This window comes from Arvicola amphibius, chromosome 1, assembly GCF_903992535.2.
Source record: "Arvicola amphibius chromosome 1, mArvAmp1.2, whole genome shotgun sequence".
NCBI classification, from domain to species: domain Eukaryota; kingdom Metazoa; phylum Chordata; class Mammalia; order Rodentia; family Cricetidae; genus Arvicola; species Arvicola amphibius.
Genome location: NC_052047.1, coordinates 112,081,712 through 112,103,744, shown reverse-complemented (window position 1 = coordinate 112,103,744; position 22,033 = coordinate 112,081,712). Strand labels below are relative to the sequence as shown.

General features: G+C 38.6%; 1 protein-coding gene across 1 annotated transcript in view; it reads left to right on the top strand.

The window, feature by feature from the left end:
• The window catches only part of Sbf2 (SET binding factor 2), a 396,726-nt gene that overhangs the window by 177,350 nt on the left and 197,343 nt on the right, over positions 1-22,033 (top strand). Inside the window, exons 4-7 of the mRNA XM_038328033.1 lie at positions 7,750-7,869; positions 9,494-9,604; positions 10,305-10,410; positions 20,715-20,847. Of these exons, the coding sequence (XP_038183961.1) occupies positions 7,750-7,869; positions 9,494-9,604; positions 10,305-10,410; positions 20,715-20,847 (470 nt within the window). The remainder of the gene's footprint in view (positions 1-7,749; positions 7,870-9,493; positions 9,605-10,304; positions 10,411-20,714; positions 20,848-22,033) is intronic.

The window sequence follows — 22,033 nt, the reverse complement described above, 5'->3', positions numbered from 1 at the left end:
GCCTGCCTCTGTCTCCATATGCTGGGATTAAAGGCATGTCCTACCACATCTGATGATTAAATTCAATTTTAAAGCTAGAATACCTCTAAGATTGCGTGTTGTACCTTTGTTGTTTGAGTGATGGTACCACGGAACATTTGGTTGAAGTAGTGCCGGTCTTGTACTGTTGATGGTCATTACTGCCCCTTTTCTTGCTAGGAATCACCAACAAGTTTCTGAATCTGTCTTTCCTCTGCATTGACTAGAAGATCATCTGAGACAGTTGTGTTCCATCAGTTATAGACGGAGCAGTAGATTAGTGTCCTAAGAACCTTCAGTAGTGACCACTTAAATTATAATTATGAACGCATGACTTTTTATATATTTGATGGGTCTTAATAATCTGTACTTTTAATTCATTTTGATACTATTAATCTTTCACAGAGTCTTTACTTTTTGATACAATAAGATTAACATTATTAATTATTTTGTACATTTCTTGACCCTGAAGTAGAATGTCATTTCTCCAAGGAATTTTGTTCTATTTTAAATGGGAAATAACATTTGATAATCTTTTATTATGTTAATGAGTTTTTGACATGCTATTTAAAGTGCTAATGCATGTTTATAAAGCATAGAATGGCATTGTCATATAAGAACTATGTTGGCTGATCTGATTGTTTTATTATAGCAATTTTGTTTTATATTAATGATATAGTTTATAGGAACAGTGATTGAGAAAATGTAGTCCCTGTGTAATCAGGAAACATGTTAGAAATATAAATTTTCAGACCCTACTTCACACTCACTAAATGAGAAATGCTATTGGTGGCATCTAGGAATCTTTATTTGCACAAGTTCATAGGTGTGCTTTTGATGCACACTAAAGTTTTGAGAGCCACAAGCTAGAGGACATTGAGAATAGAAGGACTGTAGCCAGGCCGTGGTGGTGCACGCCTTTAATCCGTGCACTTGGCAGGCAGAGGCAGGTGGATCTCTGTGAGTCCCAAGGCCAGCCTGGTGTACAGAGTGAGTTCCAGGACAGACACCAAAAGCTACATAGAAACCCTGTCTTGAAAATCAAAAACCCCTCCAAAAAAAAAAGAGAAAAAGAAAAAAAAAAGAATAGAAGGATTGTAGGTGTGAGAATAGCTGTGCAGTACCCTGTTGTCCGGTACCCTATCTGTGAAAGTCTTACATTTGTGAAACAGGAGAATTAATTGAACAGATGTTAACAAGATTAGCCTATTTATGAACAATCAGTATTATTCCCACCTACTCTTCTAAAGACATGGGGCATATACATAGATGTTTCACACATTTTGCCTGTGAGTGTGTCTTAATGACAGTCTTTTCTAGATGTGTGTTCCAATAAGATATTAGGTTTGGGGTGGGGGAGAAAGGGACCTAAAATCAAGAAGTGCTGTATGATATGCCTCCTGCTTGAAATTACATATCAGAGCCAGAAGTCATGCTGTAAAAATACTCTTTTTAACTTTACTTAATTGTTTCTAAAATTCTTTGGTTAAAAGGCCCTTTAGCTAAGTAACCTCTGGCAGCGTGTAGGGAGCACTAGAAAGTAACGACCTGTAAGAGGTTTTTTTGGTTTTGGTTTTGACAAGACCATGATTTACAGCAGCAACAGCTTTCTGGTTAGTAAGTCGCTCTACAGTTCAATTTCCTGCCTTGCTAGTACTGTAGAGTCAGGAGCTGTGCTATTATTACACAGACAAGGCTGCAGTGTATTGCCTTTTCCAGAGGAAGTGTGCGCTTGTTAATCTGGTCATTTCCAGGATGGACATAGCCAGGATGGACCAGGTTTTATCGTGTGAACATTCCATTGTGCTTAAACAGTCATTTGGCAGAAAGTGAGGAATCTTTTCAGGGGGATTTTATAGTTTAAAGAATTTTTGTGACTATTTAGACTCCTTTTTCTAATTCTGGAATGTTTAAAGTCCTTGTTTGACTAAGGAAACTCAGTGTAATGGCACATGGTAAGAAAGTGTATTTCGAAATGGAAATGTAGAACTTAATTTGTTTTGTTTTGTTTGAGACATGCTTCCAGCTGTCCTGGAACTCACTCTGTAGACCAGGCTGGCCTCAAACTCACAGAGATCCGCCTGCCTCTGCTTCCTGAGTGCTGGGATTAAAGGTGTGTGTCACATCCGCCCAGCAAGCATTCAATTTTTTTTCTTTCCATGGTTTATTTTTTTTTATTAAAAATTTCCATCTCCTCCCCTCCTCCTCCCCCTTCCCTCCCCTTCCCTCCACCTATACCCCCACTCCCTCCCTCTCCAGGCCAAGGTGCCATCAGGGTTCCCTACTCTATGTTAAGTCCAAGGTCCTCCCAACTCCCCCCAGGTCCAGGAAGGTGATCAACCAAGCATTCAATTTTTTATAGAAGGGTAAAAATAATGTGCAAGGAAAAAAAACTACTTCTAGCTGGGTGATGATGACACACACCTTTAATCCCAGCACTCAGGGAGCAGAGGCAGGCAGATCTCTGTGAGTTCAAGGCCAACCTGGTCTATAGAGTGAGTTTCAGGACAACCAGGGCTATACAGAGAAGCTGTTTCAAAAAACCAAAACCAAAACAAAACAGAATCAAAAACTAAATGTTTAAAGAAATGTGGGAAGATTTGTAGTATATTGTGGTATTAGTAAAAATATAATAGAGAGACGTCTAATTCTGCATTTACTCTGATATGAAAATGAAACATCATGGTATGACAAAAATATGTTTGAAGTGTCCAAAATGAACACTAATATTATCTTCCTGATGCTAGAGACTCTCAGCTCTATGGAGTCATCACATGAAATTGGCCAGAGTACCTTTTAGCGTTGCATTTTGGGATGCGTTTGAAGGGCAATAACATTTTGGAAGTACATTATATAAAAAGGTGTTAATTTAGCCCATATGGAAGCATGGAGAGTCCCAGCATATTAGGACTATATGGGGTGGAGAGTCTCACACACTTCATTGTAATAATCAGTAGACACAAATACCTACTAATAGATAAGGTATGACTAGTGATTCCAAGATAGATAAAGATGAGGTGGGTCTGGAGAGATTGTTCCATAGGAAAAAGAACTGGCTTCTCTTCCAGAGGACCAGGGTTCAATTCCCAGTACTTACATGGCAACTCACAACCATCTGTAGTTCCTGTCCCAGTTGCTCTGATTCCCTCCTTCTTCTGCATTCCTTAGTCACCAGGCATGCATGTGCTGAAAAGATCAAACGTACAGACAAAATACTAAGGCACATAAAAGAAAATCTAAAAAGATGAGGTGGGCTTCCAAATCAATGCAAGATAATTCAGCAAGTGGCATTTATGGTAAATTTACAGCTTTAGTGGGGCATACTGAAAATAAAAAAATAACCCTAGGTTAGATGGCTTATAATGTTGAGCTAGATAATGTAACAGTATTTGGCAATATCAAATAAATTTCAAAGCATCATAAAATCTCTCAAGTATGTTTAATTTCCTGCTTATTTTTTAGTAAAACTTTGTCATTGTTAAATATACAAGCCAAGCTTGACATGGTTGTTCATGCTCATAATCTCAGCACTCAAGAAGCTGAGGCAGGAGGATTACCATGAGCTCAGGCCATCTCAGGCTACATATAAGTTTCAAGCTATCCTGGAATACAGTGAAACCCTGCCTCAAAACAAAACATGCAAACCCTGGTAATTATTACACAAGATAGTTTAGCCTCAAAATAGAAGAAGCATTATTTCCACGACCTGATAAATTATTTCTAGCAAAAAATATTGAAACATTATATTATCTTTAAAAATACTTCATTTTACTCAACAACTGTCTACATACTTTTTTCTTCAAAATGGACTTAAGATTGTTCCTTTAAACTTGGGGCATTGTGTTTGGGGGGTGGGAGAGGAATGCCTACAGGAATGTATGCACATACACACATGCTTAGTTTTGGAAGATGAGCTTAGGTCCTTGTGCACGCTAAGCACATGCTCACTAATAAACTTCATCCCCAACCTTCAAGGCACTGGTTCTTAGAATACAGTTACTGACTGGTTTAAGAATAACAGCATTTCAGGATTTATAAAGTAAAACTCAGTATCTGTAAGAAAAATCAGTGTAGAAATGTAAAATGTGAGGTTTTTCCTTATTACTGATTTACATTGTATTGACCCCTTTTTTGTTTATAATTGGTGGTTATTTAACAAGCATCTTTAAGTAATGGCTACATTCTGTTTTGTATTTTGGGTAAAGTAGTCTCATGGTCATTTATTTGAAGTGGCTTACTCGAATTGTCTTTTAATGATACTCCAGGGCAATTATCACAATCTCATAAAAATGTGGATAGGTTTATCTGTTCCATGAATTTCAATCATTTTGCCATTTTGAGTTTTTTAGTAATCCATAAAGGCCATGATTCATTAAGTTTGGAAATTTTGAGAAATTAATAATCATCACTTTTCTGTTATTTTTAATGATTCCAAAAAACAACCAGACTCATCTAATTTTTCTTTGTATCAAATCAGTGGTGTAGGAGTTCCTTCTGTTTGTGTGTTGCTTTTATTGGTTAATGAATAAAGAAACTGCCTTGGCCTACTTGATAGGGCGGAACTTAGGTAGGCGGAGAAGATAGAACTGAATTCTGGCAGGAAGAAGGGCAATATCAGAGAAGCTATGGATCCTCTGCTGGAGATGGATGCCGGTTAGAATCTCCGGTAAGCCACTGACATGTGGCAATACACAGATTAATGAAGATGGGTTAAACTAATATGTAAGAGTTAGCCAATAAGAAGTTAGAGCTAATGGCCAAGCAGTGTTTTGATTAATACAGTTTCTGTGTGGTTATTTCGGGCATAAGCTAGCTGGGTGTCTGGGACGTATAAGCGGGCCCTCTCCTTGCAACAAATAAAGATCTTTATCTTTCAAGAGCATATGGACCCTTTTTATACAAATAGTTCCCTTTAGATGTGTGCATTTCTTGAACATCAAATTTTTGGTCATATTGCACTGTACTAGAAACCAAGTGGACTCTAAAGGGAAGTGAAAGTATAGTTCCTGGCCTCTTAGTGAGAAGGGAAAATGTCTCTTGGTGAAATATCCAGAAAACCATTCTAAGAAATTTTTATTCCTGCATTTATACAGTGAACAAATACCAGGTAATAACCTCATGTTCCAGCCCTTGTTTTAGGAGCTTAGTAATCATCATTGAACAAAACAGAATCCTGACCTGTGTTCAATTCTGTGGGAGAAACAGACCAAAAAATAGAAAATGAAAGAAAGAAAAGGCTAAGATTATTAAAAATTGTGGATGTGTTAGATAGTGATAAGAACGTGTTTAAGGAAAATAAGAAAAGAAAAAGGACAAAGGATGTTAGACTATGCAGTTTCAGGTAGAGAGGTCAGCCGTGGCTGTTAGAATAGGAAGAACATGACATAGACACAGGAACACGACAGACATTAACTTGGAAAGCGTTCCAGGCAAAGAAACAATAGGCAGGTCCCAGTAGATAGACCTAGGGTGTCTGAAGGGCAGCAAGGAGGAATAGGGCTTAAAAGGAATAAAGGGAATGAAAGCGGGCTGATGTCATAATCCAAAGAGGGTGTCGGTTTGCTTTTTGGTAGTATCAATAGGAAAACTTGAGAGGTCAGTCTATTTTGACAGTTGGGTATGAACTGTAATTGAGAAAAAAATCATAATTTGAGTTTTGTCACACAAAAAATGAGATTGCCATTAATACACATGGGCCACTTACTAAAGGAGAATGAAGTTTAGGGAGAAAGATTATCTTTTGACCATGTTTATTATGTCAAGTAGACAATGGCATTTTGTGGCATTTGGGGAAATATTGACTAGCAAGCATAAGCACTTCTGACGTGTTGGTAAGCCATACTGGAATGCTGGAGAGCAAAGGTCAGGAAAGGAAAGTTTCAGGAGGAAATGAGTTTAAACTGTACCATAGATACTGGAAAAGGAAGAGAAAAGGGGCTTTAGTTAGAGAAAATATCCTAGAATCTCAGAATATCCTCTAGCAAATCTTAGTGCTTCATTAGCTTGCTCTCCCCACTCTCATCTTAAAACTTTTTTTTTTTTTTCTCATGGTTTATTTTTTTTTTATATTTAAAAATTTCCATCTCCTTCCCTCCTCCTCCCCCCTCCCTCCCCTCCTTCTCCCCTTTCTCTCCCCTCCTTCTCCCCCTTCCCTCCCCTCCCCTCCACCCATACCTCCCCTCCCTCCCTCTCAAGGCCAAGGAGCCATCAGGGTTCCCCACTCAAACTTTAAGTGTGACAGTGTCTTTCCAAAAGTAAGTACACCGGTATTATTTGTGGATTCAAAATTTTTTTAAGTTTTATTTTTAACTATTTGGTATACTTTATTTGGTGGTTATCTCCATCTAGAAAAAGGTGTTGGGCCTCTTGGTGGTGAAAGCACAGCTTCTGCTAGCATCACCTGCAGCAACAAGAACTTCATCTTGAAGCCTTGGATGACTTGACTGAGGCTGCTGACAGTTGCCATCTCATCTCCGTTGGTGGTTGAATGGATCATGTATGAGTGCACCTGTCGTGATACCACTGCATACTGATGGTGGTTAGATGGAATACATGGTGCTTCCCTCTGTGCTCTGGTCATGGTACTGGCAGTATTTATGCGTGCCACTGCCAGAGTCATAGTGTAGCCAGATGTTGAAATTCTTCCTGCTTGTTAACTTCTCAAACAACTATCCAAATACACAACCTCTCCTAGGACCTCTTCTTTAACTGTGATACATACTAGAAGTGGGACTTGGCCACCATGAGGTTTAGTGCGAAGATGCACATGCTAATGGCAGTGTGTGGTTCTTGCGGTGGGCAGTAGGCATCACACTACTCCACCTTGTGCTTTGTCTCCCACCCTTGTGCTCACAAAGCATGTTTGAGGCCTTCATGACCCCATCCAAAGATTTGTTTTTGTTTTATGTGAATGGCTGTTTTGACTACTTGTGTTTATGTACCACCTGCATGTAGTGCCATGAGGCTAGAAGAGAGCTTCAAATCTCCTGATAGACAGTTAGGAGCCACTAAGTGGGGGCTAGAATCTAACTGGGTCCTCTGGAAGACCAGCCAGTGTTCTTAACCCTTAGCATTCCAAATAATATTTTTTGTAGGCTTATTGACTAGTAGTTAGTTGTTGAAACTTAGGCTGGTTTTTTTCTTCCAATTTTGGTTTTTTTGTTGTAACTCTACTTTAAATTTTAACCATTTATAAGCCTACATTTTCATTACACTGATTATTTCCTGTACAAAGTGTTTTCTTTTTAAGGCAACTGTTATTGTTGCATGTGAACAGAAGCACTTGACAATGCAGTGTGCTTTACTTCAAGAGCATTGAGCTTTCTGCAGGCCTAAGAATCCCCACAGGAGAAAAATATTGGGCCAAATAGGAAAACAAGTGAAAATCAATGCATTATCTTTAGAATAGACTTCTTCCATTCTTTTAAAGACTGACTTTCCACTTACATAAGTAACATTTTTAATTGTTTGGGTCATTACTTAAGATTAATTTATACATGTCTTACATTGATTCCTCAGAAATGAAACACTCAAATTTGGTATACATATCTGTAGCGTAAGGAGCTTTGAAAAACAATGAAAGAAATATTTCTTACTTTGTCATTTCTTGCCTAATATTTGTAATTAATTTGGATTCTTATAAATTATCTGTATGATGCGCTCTTTGAATATATTGTGTGAATTATGAACCTAGGAAACTTTGTACATTGATTGTAATTTCTCTTTTTCTAGGGAACAAAGAAGGAAGATATTGAAGGTGAAGAAGTGTCTGCTTTAATTCAACCTGCAGAAGTATTCGCTCCCAAAAGCCTCGTCTTAGTATCCAGATTAGACTACCCAGAAATTTTTAGGGTAAAGAACTCACTTGTCATTTTTAATCTATATTATTGTATAAATTCGTTTTGAATAAACTAAGGCAACAAGATTTCTTGCATTAAAAATCCTGTTAGAGTGTGTTAGTGACTCACCAATAAAATGAGAGCAGTGTGAGGTGAAGAAACAAATTTGTATTGGATGAAAGCAACCCTTAGTCAGTTAACATAGCTAGTCACACTAATAAGAATAGGTTTCTTTTAAAACAGACCTCATGTTAAGTAAAAGAAAGATTATAAATCATAAAAATAATTTGATTACTCTCAAGAAATTTAAAATGTACACATAGCATAACAACTGTGAACATGTTTATTAAGTTTGTGGACCCAGGCTACAGTAAATAGGATAATGTGATATTTCAGATAATTCTGATCATGTTTTTAAAATATTGTTTAAAGCCAGGCGTGATGGCCCATGTTAGTATTCTAGTATTTAAAGGCAGAGACAAGAGATCTGAAGTCCTAGGCAAGCCTGGCCTACATAATGAGACACCACTTGTTCCTTATAGGTTTTTCCCTTTTTTAATACTCAGACTTTTCAAATACAAAGATGTATGAAAGTGTAAATATCTGTACTAATACTCAAGTATAAAAACTAGAAAGTGAGATTATGCATTTTAGAATAAATAGCATCCTCACTAGTACAATGACAATTATGACTCCTTTAGTGTGTTTTGTGACATACTATTTATTGTGTGTGTGTATGATTACTTCATACTGTAAATTAGTGACAATTACTAATTTTTCAGTCACAAATTTCAGTAAGCTAACAGCTTAATTGAGTGTGTATGTTAGGACCGAGAAAAGGAACCAGTCAGAAAAGAGCTTGCTGCGCCAACAGGATTTGAATTTAGATCCCAGCAGTCCTGTCAAAAGCCAAGCACAGGACTGGCCACATGTCTGACCTCAGTGCTGGGTTGGAGGAAACAGTTCAGGCAGACAGGAGGATTGCCAAAGCTCACAGGCCATGAGTTCCAGATTCAGTTTGAGACCCTGTTTCAAAATATAAGGTAGGAAGCTCCTGAAGAAAACTGTTGGAACCCTTCTCTAGCTTCCATGTGTACACAGGAGCACACACACCCCAAACACAAGGAAAATAAAGATTGCATTTTATCTTATTTCACCATTTACTGTCTTCTGAGCTCAAAGTGTTAATCTTATTATCTTGCTCGCTTTGCTGTTCATTGTTATAATTCTTAGAAGTTTAAGGTTCTATAAATATTGTGGATTTATAAGAACCATAAGACAGTATCTCTGAATTTTTATCTTGAAATATGGAGTTCTTAAAATAAGTTAGAAACCACCATGCAAACTGTATAGAAAACAACAATTCAGCCTTGCAAATTAGCTGGAGTGGTTATCTTAACAGAGATACCTGTTTTACAAATTATGGCTTTCTGCTTTCTATAAACTCATCTTGGAAGTGCATGTGGGTGTTCTGCTCCTACAGAAAAATTTAATAAACTTAATTTATTGCTTAAGATTTGTTTCATGTTCAATGTAGAGTATAATTTCCGTGGTTCAAAGAGACATTTCCTAGAAGAGATGTCACTTTATTTTTAGTGACACTGCGATGAAATGACTGCATGCACCTTTCTCTGCAGGCTTGCTTGGGTTTGATCTATACTGTGTACGTGGACAGCCTGAGTGTCTCTTTGGAAAGTCTCATTGCAAATCTTTGTGCTTGCCTTGTCCCAGCTGCTGGAGGATCTCAGGTAAATAGAATGAAAGGGAGATAAACTTTTTTTTGCTCCCTCCAGGTGACTTGATTCATGAAGAAAGAGAAAGAAGTCTTTAAATCTTTTTGTTTTAAAGAGGATCCTATGTTGTAGGTGCCTGCTCATTTATTCCTGGCTGCTCAGACCCAAAATACACTCAGAAACTGTATTAATTAAAGTACTGCTTGGTCAGTGACTCTAGCATATTCCTAGCAAGCTCTTATATATTAAATTAACCCATTTCTATTATTTTATATTTTGCCATAAGGTTTGTGGCCTACCGGCAAGTTTCCAGCTGGCAACTTGCATCTTTCTCCTCTGGCAGCTCCATGGCTTCTCTGCAGCTCCATTTTTAGTCAGTTAAAATTGTCTGTGATTTTTGTGTCTCATCTACTAAGTTTTCAACTTTCATGGACTGAATTTTTTTTTTTTTTTTTCATGGTTTATTTTTTTTTATATTTAAAAATTTCCATCTCCTTCCCTCCTCCTCCCCCCTCCCTCCCCTCCTTCTCCCCTTTCTCTCCCCTCCTTCTCCCCCTTCCCTCCCCTCCCCTCCACCCATACCTCCCCTCCCTCCCTCTCAAGGCCAAGGAGCCATCAGGGTAGTTGTACACAGTGTAACTTGTTTGCTTTAGGTTATATGTTACTGCTTCCTATTGTCTCTTATGACTTTATATATGTTTCTCTCATTATGCAGAAGCTATTTTCCTTGGGTGCAGGAGACAGACAGCTGATCCAGACTCCTTTACATGACAGTCTTCCTGTCACAGGCACTAGTGTGGCTCTTTTATTTCAGCAATTAGGTATGTCTTATCCTGGATTTTAAGATAATGTTCTTATAGATACCTATGGATGGAAAAAAAGATTTTATTTAGTTTCACCTGATGTGACAAAGAAAATATAAAGAAACTATGTATTATCTACTGTAGCTTAACTGTGTCAAGAGGAGAGAAGAATGGAGCAAGCTTCCCAGGGGACTTACTTTTGTATCACCCCTTTGGCATAGTTTGGATATTTGGGGGCAGCTTATAGCAAAGAAAGGAGATAGATAAGAGACTTGGCATTTACTACTTGGTGTGATTCCAATGAGATATATAACTTAAGGCACATCAGGTGTTATAGCTGTTCAAAAGATTGCCTGCCTGCATATTTGAAGAGAAATAGAGGAACTGGAACATTGTTCTTTGTTAACTAGAATGTGAAAAGATACCTTGGACTACAATTTGTTTACTTGTTTAAGTTAAGTTTATTCCTAAGCATTTACCCAAAGGGAATGATAATACATATCTATAAAAATATTTACACATAAATGTCCATAGCTATTGTATGATAGTAAAAAAAATGAAAGTAGTCTTAGTGTAATAGGGAGTTAATATTAGAAATATATTAATATATTAAATTCTGTGATCTATACATGGGATGGAATATACAATTACAATATAAAGGAATGAATTATTGATATATCCAACATAGATTAAATTAAAAATAGCTATGTCGAATGAAAATCATCACATGAAAAGAATGAATAATTTATGATTATTTTCTTTAATTGCAATCTAGTCTGTGGTAGTAAAAACAAAATTCTTAACTGAAAACTTGTTTGCAAATGTGTGAATATGCATCCTTATACAAAATAGAAATAAGTAGTCTTAAATGTCTGTTATGAATGGATGCTTTAATATACTTTATGGTATATTCACTCAATGGCAACTTATTCAGCCAAACAAAGGAATGTAATATTGATAAATGCTATATCATAGATGTAGCTTGAAACTTTGTTAAGTGAAAGAAGCCAGAAACAAAAGACCACATATAGTATGATTCTGGCTTATATGAAAAGTTCAGAACAGGCAAATATATATAGCTAGATACTAGAATAGTATTTCCCACAGGCTAGGCTACTTTGAGGTACTAAGAGGTCCAGGATTTCTCTTGAGTAATGAAATTGATTTGGGTTAGATACTAATAGAAGTATATGACTTTTTATTAAAACCACTGAATTGTACTCCTCTAAGCAGTGAATTTTATAGTCGCAGTACTCAGGAAGCTAAAACAGAAAGATTGCAGACGTTTAAGGCCAGCCTGTAAATTGGAATTACTCCATTGCAAGTAGAGGATTAGAAGGGTCTGGAAGTACAGACCAGGACATTTTATAATATATGAAGCATATGTATCTCAATAAAGATGAAACTATTATGGCCTTGTAAAGCTGCTAAGAAAACATTTTGAAGCTGCTTGGAGTTTAAAAAATTTTAAGTCCAAGTAATAAAAACATAGCAATTTTAAAAAGTGTTTATTTACCTTTGAAAATTTCAAACATGTATGTAATAGATCGTGGTCAGATCCACCCTCCCACTCCCTCCTCATGAATTCCCTCAGGACCCACCACTGTATCTTCCTCCTAACTTCATGTTCTCCTCTTGTAACTTTTATTTTTAACCCACACAGTCCAATTACTGTTGCTCATATGCTAGTGGGTGTGGGGCTGTCTATTGGAGCATAGGAAACCTATTAGTGGCCACACTTTTTAAAGAAATTGACTGATCTGTGAATCTAAACAATTATTTAGAAGGCAGTTTGACAACATGGCATTTAGAAAAAACAATATCAAAAAATTTTGCCCTGGGTCCTGTGACTTCCCTAGCCACGGATTTTTGCTTATGTTTATAGTGCCAGGTATGGATTCACTCTTACTTAGGAACCTTTGATCCTGAAGTCCAAGTTTAAAAAGAAAAATACAATGAAATGGTATCATGTGACACCATTCTTGGGAGACACGAGGAAACATTTACTCATCCAAAGTAGGGAACCAATGACAGACCAAAGTAAGGATATCACCAAAGCCCAGCTTGATGAACTAATGAGTGCTACTTATTGGTACTACTTACACAATTAGGGGTGAGGCGTTACTTACAGGAGCAGAAATGACTCAAAGGAAATGACTGAAAGCTACTCCAGCATGGGTAATGTCTCATGAAAACTGTCACAAAGTTCTCCTTGTGTAAACTTTCGGTTCTTTCAGAGATTAGTGTTGTATAAAGCATGCCTCCTCAACATGTGAGCACACAGCTTTCAAGTGGCAGGAGGATTAATTGCCCTCTTTTCTATGCTGTCTTACGTATTATATGTATCTGTATTTTTTTGTGTGTGTGTTAACTGTCAATTTGACATCCTCACTGAACAGTGAACTTCTAAAAGTCTACTTTATCTTTATCTCAATCCCCAAGAATTTAGCATTTTCTGTCCTATCTCAGAAGTCTAATAAGTCACTGTAATAATCTAATATGCAGAGAAAGTAGGCAATTAATAGATATTCATCAATTAAATGATAAATCTTCATGACTATACTAAACCTTAACTACTATTAAACTTTTCCCTGCAATAAACTGATCAGAAAGGAAAATAAGGCTTTCCAGAATACATCTTGTCTTCAGAGTATGGCCTTCTGGGGTTGTGAGTAGGTGAGCAGGTGAATATGCTCTTATGCATGCTTGCTTACCTGATTTCTGTCTCCAAAACCACATAAAGGTAGAAGGAGAGAACCAGTTTCACAGAATAGTCCTCTGGCCTCCACATGTGTAACATGGCATGTAGCATGTATGTGTACACTCCCACATACATTTATGAGCTTATGTATACACATGATAAGCTACATTTTTTAAAAAGTATGTAGCACGAATTCTAAAAGGTATTAATAATAAAAACCCAGACTAAGATATTAGGGGGTGAAGCAGAGAGATCAGAGAAGCAGTGCGGCCAGCCACTAGAGAGACCTTTTATCTCTGCCAAACCCTCAGACAAAAAGGACAATCCTGTTCTCAGACTGCAGTGAGCTCCTGTCTCCACCTCCCTAGTGCTGTGTAAACTCTGTTTCTCTTTTACAAATGATTCAATCACAGGTAGCCCAGGGTGGCCTTGAACTCACAGAGACCCATCTGCCTCTCTCTCCCAAGTCTTTGGATTAAAGGTTTGTGCCACCACTCCCTTGGGCTCTAGTGGCTTAGCTCTGCACTCTGATCTTCAGGCAAGCTTAATTGTTAAAACAAACAAAATATCACTACAAAAGTATATTCTTCTGTTCCTCAGTTTTCTTTTTTGAAAGCTGAGACATAGCGTTTGTTGACATATATATTTACTATTCAGTGGAAAGTGTCACAGAGTGTTTTCATTTCTGTCTCCTTTACTGTGCAGCATTAGATGGAAATAGCAGCAGCTAGGAAAGTATTCAGGATTAAGTAGGCATCTGGTCATAGCTTAAAACAGTTATTTTCTAAGTAACTAGCTATGAACACAGCAACAAATCTTGTTATTTGGGAATAGAAATCAATGTAACACCTTACAATTTGAGATTACTAATTATATAAAATTTACAACACTTAATACTATTAATATTGAACTGAGAGTGAGTAGGTTGCTTTTTTATAGTTGACAACGTTTTTTTACTTAAAAAATTCTTTTCTCGTTTTACATATCAATCCCTGTTCCCACTCCCTCCCCTCCTCCCACCCTGCCCACGTTTCTCACATTCTCCTCTCCCTTCCACTTTCCCGAGAAGGTAAGGCTTCCCATGGAGAGTCAACAAAGTCTGACATATCATTTTGAGGCATGATGAATGCTCTCTCCCCTATATCTAGGCTGAGCAAGGTATCCCTCCAAAGAGAATGGGCTTCAAAAAAACAGTTTAAAGTCCTGGTCCCACTGTCAGTGGCCCTACAGACTGCCCCAGCCACACAGCTGTCACACACATTCAGAGTGCCTAGTTTGGTTCTATGCAGGTTCCCTTGCTGTCAGTCCGCAGTCAGTGAACTCCCATTAGTTCAGGTCAGGTATCCCCATCATTGTCTTGATCCCTTTGCTCATATTATCGCTTCTCCTTCTCTTCAACTGGACTCTTGGAGCTCAGCCCAATGTATAGCTGTGTATCTCTGCATCTGCCTTTATCAGTTGCTAGATGAGGTTCTATGATGACAATTAAGGTAGTCATCAATCTGATTACAGGGGAAGCCCAATTCAGGTACCTGCCCGCTCCGCTATTGCTTAGAGTCTTAACTGGGGTCATCCTTGAGGAATACGATGGCCAAGATGGGGGAAGAACAGGGAAAGTAAGGAAAGAGAAATCTTCACTGCGGGAGCCATTATGGGGCTAGGAAGAAACCTGGCACTAGCGAGTATGCTGGTTTTTAGTACACCTTTTTGGGTAAAGAAAATTACCCTTTAGATTATCATAATATTGTCCCTTACTAATTGTTCAACTGTGACATGCAGATCATGTCTGAATGATCTCCCCTTGAGAAGGTAAACTAGGTGGTAGTGTTTTACCAGTCTAGTTCTCATGACTGAATACAGACCTGCTTCATACTGGGATACCATATGAAGCTTATCTTCTTATGAATCTTATGTGTAAATGCATCGTTCTTGTCATTGTTGTGAGAGAAAACAAAGTTTAGGAACTGGCAAGTTCTTCCCTGTAGTCTTTTGAAAAAGTCTTTTTGCCCTGCTAATGTTCATCCGTCAAAATCCTGCTCAAGGCCACTTACTTCTTCAGGAACTGCCGTCTTAGGTAGTTTAGTGCAGTAACAAGGGCCCTTACAAAATGAAGGAGAAGAGACGAAAGATTGATGTCAGAATAATAGAGTATGAGATTATCAAGTGTCTTTGAAGATAAAAGACAACTAAGAGCCAGAGGATGTAGGAGGAAAAACTAGAAAATAGAAACCTAAAAGTACGATTTCTGGTATCAGAAACTAATACATTTGTGGTGAGATAGGTGAATCCAATGAGGAAGGCTTAGCAGCTGTTACAAGGGGTTACAAGAATTACCTTAAAGGGGCCCTTCCATTTAGGGGAAAGGAGTGAGAGATATTGATCTGGAGTAGAGAGAAGGACCTAATCCCTGATGTTGATTGGGCATGGACAGGGGATGGCACATGGTCAAGGTAGACAGTTGGTCAGTAAAGTTCCATAGGAGGGACTGGAGGTGATCCAGTAATGGCATGAGTAGGTGATCAGTGAGAAGTAAGGGTTCAGGTGAGAGACTGGGGGTCAGAACCAGCTGCCCATACATGAGTTCAGAGGGCGAGATGGAAAGGGTTCCTTTGAGGAGAGCCCAGACTCTGAAAACAGCCAGAGGCAAGAGTTTTACCCAGTCACAGTGAAGTTCCTGTGACATTTTAACATGAATGTTTTTTAAGGAGCGGTTAGTTCATTCTGTCTTTCCTGAGGACTGGGAGTAGTATTGGATATGAAAATGCCAGAGGATGCTGAGAACTTTAGATAAGGTTTGGGAAATCTGGAATGTGAATTGAGGCCTGTTACAGACTAGAGAAAGGCATGAATCCCAAATCGGGGAATAATCTCCCAGAGAAGGTAGTCAGAAGACTGTCTGGGCCCTCTTGTTAGAGGATGCAAATGCTTCTACCCACCCTGAGAGCTTATCCACTAAGACCAGCAGATATTTACCTTGCCTGACCGTGGGCATGTAAGTAAAATCAAGTTGCCAGTCAGTCCCTAGAAGGGAGTTCCTGGCCTAGTTGATAGGAAAAGTAAAACTACAATATTTTGAACTGGAATCTGACTTGTGACAGATTTTGCAAGAGGCAGTGATAGTTTTTAAGAACTGTAAGTCCTGAGGGGTTGGGCTGGAGGTAAGCCTTCACAAAATGAGACAGAGCCTGACTAGTGGGGTGAAAGAGCTGGTGTATCAGGGGATGACTGTGAGGGTGGGAGTTGTAGTGTACGGATTCCCTACAGTGCATGGGTGAGTCTGGACCTTGGAGGGGTACTGTCCAAGCTTCTTAGTCAGCTTGGTTATTTCCCTTAGAGATAATGGAGCTGTCGGTCTGAAGAGAACAGCAGTGATTAATTCCTTTACCTTTGGGGAGATAGAAGGCCTTTAACAAGTTAATAATGTGACCTGAGTTAGTTATGGATCCTCCTTTTGTTGTACGAAGCCCATAGTCTTTCCAGATGATAGCGTGGGACAGGAGGAAAGGAATATTTGGAGTCTGTGTAAGCATTTAGGAATGCTCTTGTGCTGATTTGAAAGCAAGGTAAGAGCTATTAGTTCAGGCTGCTGGTTAGTAGTGTAGGCAGGGAGTGCCCATGCTTCAACTACCTCAGTACCTGACACAACGGCATAACCCACTTTATGGGTCCTCTCATGTAAAAAGGAGCTGCCATCTGTGTACCAGGTATAGGTGGCCTGAGGCTATGTGCCCTCCTGTATGTGTGAAGGATGGGGCAGTAGCTCCTCTAAGGTTTCATTGCAGGAATGAGATGGGGAATAGTCAGCTTTAGGTTGAGGGAGAAGATTTGGGATGTTGAGGAGTAGGCAAGATTGAAAAGTAAGTATAGTATCTTCTACTAGTGCCACTTGAAAAGGAAGGAGGTAGAGTTTATAACTTTTTAAGTTAAAAGATGGGACAGGTTATGGTGGGAGAAGATAGTGGTTGGTGACCTAAGGGTTAGTTTCTTTGAGTCATGAATAAGGAGCTCAGCAACTGCAAAAGCACATATGCAGGGTGCCCAGCCCTGAGTGGTAAGATCTAGTTTCCTTGACAGGTATTCTACAGGTACAAAGGAAGGTCAGCTGATGACCTAGGACCTGAAGGGCATATACCTCTTTTTCTGCTGCATCGAGGGAAAGGGATGAGTTAGGTCTGGGAGATGAAGAGCCTATTGGAGCCTCTGGAAGGGCTCAGTAATGGGATGAAGGAAAGACTCATGCAAAGAGCCAAGAGCTGCCTCATATAAGGCATGAGCAAGGAGAGAAAATGGGGGTCCAGGATCGTAAGAAGTCAGCATGGGTTTTCATTGGGAACCACCCCAGAGAGATGGACTACATTCCTCTGGTGAATTTCATCTGTGTGTATTCTCACCTGCTCCCAAACTTGCCTGTGCTCCTCAGGAAGTAGGTTGTTAGAATCATACACCCACACACACACACACATTATGAAAGGTGAGACTATAAGATTGGGTAATGTATTGGAATTGTTTTATGAAAGAGGTAGAGTTTTAGTTGTATAAGAACCCAGTTTCTCTTCTATCTGAGAGTTCTGATAATGAGAAAGGGACCTTAGCCAGTCCATCCACTCCGGCTACTTCTCACAAAGTGAGAACTGCAGCCAAATTGGTTTGGTCAGGGTGGGGTCCCCTAGTGGCATGAGATCGCCTGACAGGAGGAGTGATAGTGGGTGCTATAGTTGAGCAGTTGGAGTGGCCTGGTACCAGAGAGGAGAAAGGAGCCAGAGGGGTTAAAGGAACCATTGTAGGAGATGAGGGAGGGGATGGAGAACCCGAAGGAGCAGTTGTCTCCTAGGGTTGGAAAGGTGGGGGGGTTCATTAGCAGGGTCCGGAGTAGTAGTGAGGTATTCCTCTGGTTTAGATGGTGTAGCCAGAAACACATGAGTGGGTGAATGGGAGGCCAGGACAGAGGCCTAGAAGTAGAATATATAGGGAAACCCTTTCCATTTGCCTGTTCACTGACAGAAATTAGAAAGTTTCCTTAAAATGTCAGGATCAAGCGAATTGTTGGGCAGCCACTTCAGGTTGTTATCTAAGCGGTACTTGGGCCATTTCTTAGTGCAAATATGGATAAGCTTAGGAGTCTTCAAGTAGGGCATTAAGCTTAGAGGTTTGCAGGTTTCTAAAAGACACCCCAGAGGAGATACCAGGCTTATATTGTTGGGAGGCTTATTTTCCATGACTAAGTCAGAGAAAAATAAGTGAGATCCTATGGCTTTATTAAACTCTGGCATCACAGAGATTAAGCAAGGATCAAGTGAAATGCCATATACTGCTCCAAGTCCTGTCAGACAGGGAGCAGGGGCTGGGACTGAACCCTGAGGTATGAAAGTCCAAGCAACAAAAAACGAGGGACAACGTCTGAAACGAGAAACAGCGCCTCAGTCCTCAACTGTAGGGAATTGCCAGAGGTGATTGTTGGCAAAGGGGGCCAGATATAGCCTTGAAGACAGTGGCTGGGTGTATGTACCCTAGTTTCCAAGAACATCAGAACTGTACCAGATGCTCACTGGCCATACCTATGTTCAGGGAGACACTTATGCCTACCACAAGGGGACAAACTCAGCAACTGACGTAGCCAGTGTTGTAAGAAGTGATACAGTGGCCTGGCAGATGGAATATGGTTAGTTGTAGATGAACCTGGTCCAGGATCCTGGCCCAAGGGAGGGGGGTGCAGGAGAGCCAGTTGAACCTTAGCACCATACACGAGAATAGACCACAAGATACAAAACGAAGCCCACTTTAAGAGTTTTTATTAATAGAAAGGAAAGAATGGGGTGCACGGGCCTGTCTGAAAGAAACGTGGTGAAAGAGAATGTGGGCTGACATGTCTGCTTTTTAAAGGTAATTCAGCACATGTGCATAGGGGCTTACATAGCTATGCTGCAGATGCCTAGAGATTACAATGTCATGTGGTACATGCACATAGATTACATAAGACATAAGGCCCTAGAGTGACTAGGCAATTTGCCTAAATGCTGATGGCACATGTGTGACCATGGGATGCTAGCACCTAGGGTGACTAAGCATTTTGTCTGAATGCTGATGGCCATGGGACCCGGAGTGTGATGGAAATGACAATTCCTAGCTATTGGCCATTCAGCTCTTTATTAGACCAATCAGGTGTTTTAGGTAGGCCAAGTAACACAGCTTTACAGAGTTAAATAAATACAACATAAAAGAATACCATACATCTTTGCATCATTAAACAAATATTCTGTAGCATAAATAAATGTAACACATCTTAAATTAATATTCCACAACAACAGACTCTTAAGGAAAAAGATAGAAAACCATGTGTGTAAGTCAGCATTTGGTTAGTGTGACAAAATACCTTCAGCCACAACAACTTAGAAAAGAAAACTTTAATTTTTAAAATATTTATTTGTTTATTTACTTACTTATTATGTATACAGTGTTCTGCCTACACATGCCTGCAGGTCAGAAGAGGGCACCAGATCTCATTATAGAAGGTTTTGAGCCACCATGTGGTTGCTGGGAATTGAACTCAGGACCTCTAGAAGAGCAGTCAGTGCTCTTCACCTTTGAGCCATCTCTCCAGCCCCAAAGAAAGATTTATTTTAAGAGATTCACTCCATGTTTGGCTGACTCCATTTTATGGTCCTATGGTAAGTCAGCAGGAGTGAATAGCAGATTAGCTGCTCACCTCAAAAAGTTATATGTCAAAGAATAGCAAGAAGTTCTTGGGTAGACATCCTCAAACATATATCCTTCCAATTCCATATCTTAGATAGTATAGCCCACTACATATCTAGGCTATACAGTGAAAACAGACAGCATAGCTTATTAAACTGAGGGCCACGTGTGCAAAATGACATGAGATTAAATCAAGCACAAGAGAAAATGATGCAATTAAGAATCAGTGTAATATACAAAATATTTTATAAATACAAAATATGTGAGACTGCTGCTAGCATAATACAATATAGTTTTCTTTGTAAGTAGAAGGAATACAGAAAACAGACAAAATGGTGGTATAGTAAATACATAAGCCAATTATATTGTCATTGATCACATTATTCATGGTACCTAATTATATGTGCTATACTTTCATATGACTAATGATGGTTTTATTATGCCTACATTATCACAAATATGTAATGCATCAAACAGTGATACTTAGGACAGCCACATTGTCCTACTAGGAATTTGTCACCTCTATTATGACCTTATCATACCACTGTTGATATGTGATTATTGGTGACTGAAATATCATCTTAAAACACCTGCCTGTTTTAACATCAGACAAATAGTCTCTAAAGGAGAACAAAAACCAATGCCAACATCTTTAATGGAAACTTAGATACAGAGTTTGGAGATGAGATGAAGAAGACAGTAGTAAATTTCCCTACAGGCCATATGCTCAGTGGTTATCACAGTAGTGTAAAGAGTAGACATCCAGGAAGAGAGGTGTCTATATGTTGTATAGGTTAAGTCAATCAAGTATTTTCCTTGGGAGATCCCTGAATATTACTTTTGTTTCTTTATCATAAACAGTCTGTGATTGGTAACAATACAATACAGTTTTTTTGTGTTAAGTAAGCCTTTGTTCTTGTGTTTTCAGGAATTCAAAATGTCCTCAACCTCTTTTGTGCAGTCCTTACAGAAAATAAGGTTCTCTTCCATTCAGCAAGTTTCCAGAGACTTAGTGATGCCTGTCGAGCCCTGGAGTCTTTAATGTTTCCTCTTAAATACAGGTGAAGATTTTTACTTGGTAGTTATATTTATTCCTACATTATGCATTACTTGTTGATAAGTTAAAATGTCATGGCCAAGCTGGGTGGTAGTGGCACATGCCTTTAATCCTAGCACTCAAGAGGCAGAGTCAGGCGGATGTCTGTGAGGTCAAGGCCAGAGAAGCCATTGGCGGGTGGGAGGGGGCATCAGGACCCAATTAGTTTGAACCACAGAGGTTTGTTATATGAACTTATTGAACTTATAGAATTATGATTCTAATAAAATCTGGTCTCAAATTTGGGACTTTTCCAAGATGTACATGACTGAGTGATGATTAATTTAGTGAAAATATTTAACTTACTTTGAATAATATTGTCATCAATGTTTAATTATCTTTCAATTCTGATAAAATTCTTTTGTTAGTGCTATTTGAAACTAATGTATTAATTTTTAGAAGCTATTGGAATTCTGTTAATGAAGAGTCCTTATCTGTTTTAGATACTTTATAAATTATTTGTATATAAATGATGCAAAGTAGTTACTTCAGTGTAACATAGAGTATTGAACATACATACTGATGTGGCTATACATTGTGGCTATACATTGGTAATTGTCAAACCTAGATTAGACAGAACTTCATTATAAATTTCCCACTAATTTTCAAGAGTCATATTAAATATAATAAAAATTTTAAAACAGTTTTTAAAAATGTAAACCATAATGATAGGTCATGTTACAGGTAGAATATTTTACTCTGATCTAATTTACTAATCATATTGTCCCAGAATTTTAAAAGTTCGCGAACATTAGATAAAATTTTAGATCACCTCTGGAATTTTCATAAAAAATTTTAATCTATGTGGTTATTGAATGTGAACATCAAGCACAGTGTAATTTAGACAAGTCATTATGTTGCCTTGAGAGTGCAGGTTCTGCCAGTGCTCCCCTCTGATATCAGGGCCTGCATAAGGAAAAGTGCTTTGGAACAGCATGCATTTGGGGAGGAAAAAGGAAGACACCTACCTGACTTCCATTTACTTTGTGTTTTATTATCTGTGATCTTATCTTAAACATTGAGATTTTGAAAATTTTTCCATGTAATAAAGTTGATTTCTCTTTAGTTCTTCAGTGCTTTAAGAAAGATACATTAGTTCCTGGAGAGTTTCATCCATGTTTTGATCATATCCACATCCCTACCACTTCCCA